Source organism: Emiliania huxleyi (assembly GCF_000372725.1).
Source record: "Emiliania huxleyi CCMP1516 chromosome Unknown EMIHUscaffold_167, whole genome shotgun sequence".
In the NCBI taxonomy this organism is placed as follows: domain Eukaryota; phylum Haptophyta; order Isochrysidales; family Noelaerhabdaceae; genus Emiliania; species Emiliania huxleyi.
In genome coordinates, this window is record NW_005200911.1 from 198,885 (window position 1) to 203,978 (window position 5,094).

Consider the following 5,094-nt stretch of genomic DNA (forward strand, 5'->3'; position numbering starts at 1 on the left):
TTTTTGGGGGGGGGGAGAAAATCCCTCGACCGGGGGGTTTTTGGGTTGCACGGGTTGGTTTGGCCAATAAAAATGGGGGGGGTTTTGTCTTGGCCCCCCCCCCCCCCCCCCCCCCGGCTCTCCCCCTCTCCCGCCCGCCCCGCGGCCCACCTCGGCATCCACGCCGCCGCTCGTCTCCCCCAAACCGCCTCCATTCAGGTCGTCGACTGCCCCCTCCGGCCCCGTCGCGGCGGCCGCCACGCTGTAGGGCGGCGGCGCCGGCGCCGCCTCTGGCGCCGCCTCTGGCGCCGCCTCTGGCGCCGCCTCTGCGGCGGAGAGCTCACCGCGTCGGAGGGCGGCGGCGGGCGAGGAGATGTGCGAGGAGGGCTGGGCCCACGGGCTCGCGCGCATCGCGCGCAGCACGGAGGGCTGCGCGACGCCGGCCTGCCTCTCGAGCTTCTTCTCGAAGAGGTGTTCGGGGGGCGGCGGGCGCACGTTGCGCAGCGGGCGGAAGCCCTCCACGATGGACGCCTTTGAGGCCTGCCTCCGCTTCTGCACCTGCGGGACGTGTCGTGGACGTGTCGTGGACGTGTCCTGGACGGTGGACGACGGAGGCCTGCCTCCGCTGCTGCACCGAGTGGAGCCGCGTGATCAGCTCGGGGATGTCGCACTCGGTGAGCTCACGCAGCGCCTTGAGCTTCTTCGACCGCTCGACCGACGGCTTGTAAAAGTCGGTAAAATCGTACGCGCGGAGCACCTGCAGGGCGGGGAGGGGGAGGCGCGCGACGCCATGCGGGATGGCAGCGGGAAGTGTGCGGGGCGGTGGCTAGGACGTGTGTATGAGGCGGCACCGACGCCATGCGGGATGGCAGCGGGAAGTCGCCGCGCGAGAGGTCGTGCTCGCGCTGCACCTAGAAGGCTCGTAGAGGCGTCCTGGACAGCTCCTAGACCGCTCCTAGAAGGCCGTGCGCTAGACCTACTCCCCGCCCACACCGCCCCCCTCGGTGAGGGGCAGCTCACACACACACTGACGGCGGAGGGGGCGGCGGCGCTTGCTCCTGCTCGTTGTGCGGCCCTCTAGGAACTGTCTACGAAGCGTCTGGGAACTGTCTGGGGACTGTCCGTCAACTCTCTAGGAGCAGGCGGCCTGCTCGTAGGCGGCCAGCAGCCCCTCGGGCGTGCAGAGCCGCGCCTGTGAGGGGGTTGGGCTGGTGAGCTGGTGGGGGGTCCCGTCGGTAGTTCGAAGCCCCTCGGCAGAGAGAGAGAGAGAGAGAGAGAGAGAGAGAGAGAGAGAGAGAGAGAGAGGCAGAGAGAGAGAGGCAGAGAGAGAGGCAGAGAGAGAGAGAGAGAGAGAGAGAGAGAGAGAGAGAGAGAGAGGGAGAGAGAGAGAGAGAGAGAGAGAGGGAGAGAGAGAGAGAGAGAGAGAGAGGCGGGCCTGCTCCTCGCGCTTGCCGTACCACTTTGCCACCACCTTTGCGCGCAAGTGGGCGAGCAGGTGCGTGTGCGCCTCGACCACGCGCGCGCGGCGCGCGATCTCGTTGATCTTGTTCATCACCTACAGGGCCGGGCGGAGGCCGTGCCTCGGGGCTGCCCGCCCCTCCCGCCTCCCCTGCGCTGCGTCGCGACTCGCGTTGTTCTGCGGCATCGTCACCAGGTCCTCGATCAGGTCGTTCTCTTCCGCCTCCATGAGGTCGAGCATCCCTGCGGCGCAGAGCTCGAGCGGGAGGTGTGCGGGAGGCGTGCCGACCCTCGGGGCGAGGGGCGAGGGGGGAGGGGGGGGGGGTGCGCCGGTGTTTTGCCATGGCCGGTCCCAGAAGGAGCCGATGTAGACGCGCGGCACCTGGGGCGGGCGGGGCGGGCGGGGCGGGCGCCGTGCGACGAAGCAGGCGTGGCGGGGGCAGGAGGCGAGGGTGCTTGCGAGCTTCTCGCGCCTCTGCGGACGGGATGACTCCGCCCACGTTCCACATCAGCGCGCCGTAGACGCGCATCAAGTCCTGCGGCGAGACGCCGTCCGCCTGTGGGGGGAGGGGCTCCGGAAGTGTCGAGAGGGCTCCGTGCCGGCCCCGAGGAGCCGCTCGTAGACGCCGCCCCACCTTGTTGAGCACCACGCGCACCTTCTTGTCGTACGCCTGGATGAGCTTCATCACGTCCTACGAGCCACGAGACAGGATGTCAGTGCCTCACGGAGGGAAGGAGTCGGCTGGAGGAGCCTCGTCGCGTCCTTGAACTCGTCGGACAGGTCGAGCTTGTACGCGTCGAAGAGGAGGAGGATCCGGTCCGAGTGCTGCGCGAACCAGGTCACCACGCCGTTGTAGTCGTACCCGCGGTCGCGCTGCTTCTCCCCCGACAGCACACCTACAGCGCTGCCGCACACCATCACGCCGCCGAGCTCTTACGCCGGCCCGCGGGCGCTCGCTCTCTCTCGGCGCGCCGGGCGAGTCGACGAGGGTCACCCGCTTGAGGATCGGCGACGGCAGCGCCGCCGCCTCGAGCCGGTTCAGAAAGTTGGTCCCGTACTTTTTGAGCGAGTGGAAGGGCGTGTCGGGCTGCGAGGTGAGCGCGTTGCCCGGCGTCGTCTTCTCCGCGTCTCCGTACATGACGGCGACGAAGCGGTCCGTCGTCATCTCGGGCCCGACGCGCGAGCCGGCGAAGCCGCGGCCGAGCAGGTAGTTGATGAAGGACGTCTTGCCCACCGAGTACTGGCCGATGAGCAGCACCATCGGCTTGGCTTCGAACCACGCGTCCGACAGCGCGGGCTCGGCCATCTCGTTGTACCTGGAGAGCACCGGGAAATGCGCTCGCGCTGCGGCCGGGCGGATCGCTGCCACTCGAAGGCGCGCGGCGGCGGGTGGAGGCGGCTTGACACCCACCGGCTCTTCTTCTCCAGCGGCCGCAGCTTCTCTGCGTAGAGAGACTGGAGCTTCTCGAGGATGTCGGTGTCGGTCGGAGCCGTCATGCCGGAGCCGAAGCCAGCCATGACGGGCGAGGCAGTCGCGACCGGAGCCATGAAAAGGAGGAACGACACGGATCTCATCGTGGAAGCCCGGTGGCGCTCGACCGGACGAGGTGAGAGCGGTTGGGGTGTGTTCTTTTTCCTTGCGCGGACCTCATGCTGAAATTCTGGAAAAACCCGGCCTCTCCCCTGCCCCTACCTACCTACCTACCTACCTTACTTATGGGAAACTAAAAAAGAAATCACTCGATCGGTGAAGGTGGGGTACTATACCTCCTCCCATCCCTCCCTTGCGGGGTGCCTGTCTGTTTTCTTTCTTTCTTTTACTATACCAACTAGAGTGATGGTTGGTGGTACTCTCCTGCAACCACAGTCCTTCTTGTGACATGGCAGGCCACTCTCAAGCCCTACAAGCGTCTGAACCACACGTGTCCCTCCATTCACACTCTCCCAGTCCTTCCTGGTCTAGTGCCCGGCTTCTCCGCCCGTCGTGCTGAGTTGGTCGCACCTCCGTGCATCTTCGTCCTTTAGACGTTTCACCTAGAGCAAGCAGGGCGGCACGCCCCCAGGTCCACCCGCCAGCCGGGTGGGGCTTGCACGTGGCAGCGGCGGCTCAAGATCCCACCCAGCGATCTCGAGTTCTTCACGCTATCCACTGCGCCGCGGCTTCGCCGCGCCCATCCAAGCCCAGGGCTTGGTTTGCTGATACCCGCATCTCGCTCTGCGCATCTCTGAGGCTACCCGCGCGCCGCCTGCTACGCGCGCGGCGAGAGGCGCACCCCATCGCGGGTAGAGCTGTCAAACGTTAACTTTGGGCCTAACAGTTGCACTATTGTTGGCTGAAAATCCTCAACGTTGTTCAAGTGTTCTCCCCAGCCCAAGCTGTTACTGTTTGTTACTGTTGTTACTGTTGTTCAGTGGTCAGCAAAGCAGAAAATGCCAAAAAACCCGGGTAAAACCCGAAAATACCTGGGTTTTTCCAGGTATTTTCGGGTATTACCCGCACTGGACGCTGGAGATCGTCGTGGGTCACTGCCAGGCCTTCCTTATTGTTGTTCAGCTGGCCTAACGTTAGCTACTGTTGTTGGGGAGCCCCACTGTTGTTCTGTTGTTACTGTTAACACTAGCAACACTGTTCAGCTCTTAACGTTTGACAGCTCTAATCGCGGGGACAGGATTGAGGCCCCTGTACAAGCTCGGCAACGCTGCCGTCGTTGCCCCCCCGAGCCCTCAACACGATGCCGCACATTGCGCAACCTCCCGTTCTGCGCACATGCCGCAGGGAGGAGTTTTCACTCTTCGATCCGTCTGAGTTTCTCCTTCCTGCAGGTAGAGCTGTTTAACATTAACTTTTGGGGGCCTAACAGTTGCGCTAGTGTTGGGTGAATTATATGGGCCATGGAGTTACCGAGTACACCTGTAGGATGATCTTGCGGCGTGTTTCTGGCCTTGGATTCGTGATTAGCACCCTAAATAATGCCGGGGACCGCCCTTACCCGGAGAATTCGGGAGGTCGAGAAATCGACCCCTTTGGCAGCTGGTACCCTTAAAACGGCGGGAGGGGTAGGGCTATATCGATAGAGCTAGAGGGCTCAACCACCCCTCCACCCCTCCACCCTCCACCCCTCCACCCTCCCGGAGCGAGAGAGGTCCGTCTTCGAGCCCTCCCACTTCCACCCCTCCGACCGGAGGGCTCGCCAGCCCACAGGGCTGGAGGGGTCCCCGTCGGATCGGCGTCGGGAGGGCTCCACAGGGCTAACCCCCTCCCCGGACGCCGGGTGGGCTCGGAGGGACGGTCGGACAGGGGAGGATCTTCATGGCGGGAGGGCTCGAGAGGGGTCGGAAGGGCCCTCCGGGAGGGGTCGCAAAAAGATAAAGAAAACGAAGTCGCGGCTTATGTGACTGCCCCCCAAGAGGGCTCGGAGGGCTCGGAGGGCTCGGGAGGGCTGGAGGGCTAGAGGGCTCGGAGGGCTCGGAGGGGTCGATCCTCTGAGCCCTCCGACCCCTCCGACCCCTCCGACCCCTCCGACCCCTCCGACCCCTCCGACCCCTCCGACCCCTCCGACCCCTCCGACCCCTCCGAGCCCTCCGACCCCTCCGAGTCCCCCGAGTTCCCCGACCCCGGCTCGGAAGCTCGCCTCCAACCCGCTCCGAGCACTCTA

The 5,094-nt window shown here is 65.2% G+C and overlaps 1 protein-coding gene across 1 annotated transcript in view; it reads right to left on the reverse strand.

Annotated features, from left to right (window-relative positions):
* The window catches only part of EMIHUDRAFT_456074 (hypothetical protein), a gene marked incomplete at its 3' end in the record, with an annotated part of 4,260 nt that extends 1,395 nt beyond the window's left edge, over positions 1-2,865 (reverse strand). Inside the window, exons 1-12 of the mRNA XM_005784864.1 lie at positions 2,850-2,865; positions 2,411-2,754; positions 2,201-2,334; positions 2,073-2,129; positions 1,911-1,994; positions 1,768-1,819; positions 1,610-1,680; positions 1,415-1,534; positions 1,127-1,171; positions 831-890; positions 587-736; positions 403-519 (exon numbers count right to left, since the gene is read on the reverse strand). Coding sequence (XP_005784921.1) covers positions 403-519; positions 587-736; positions 831-890; positions 1,127-1,171; positions 1,415-1,534; positions 1,610-1,680; positions 1,768-1,819; positions 1,911-1,994; positions 2,073-2,129; positions 2,201-2,334; positions 2,411-2,744 — 1,224 coding nt within the window. The 5' untranslated portion in view covers positions 2,745-2,754; positions 2,850-2,865. The remainder of the gene's footprint in view (positions 1-402; positions 520-586; positions 737-830; positions 891-1,126; positions 1,172-1,414; positions 1,535-1,609; positions 1,681-1,767; positions 1,820-1,910; positions 1,995-2,072; positions 2,130-2,200; positions 2,335-2,410; positions 2,755-2,849) is intronic.
* Between the last annotated feature and the right edge of the window lie 2,229 nt (positions 2,866-5,094).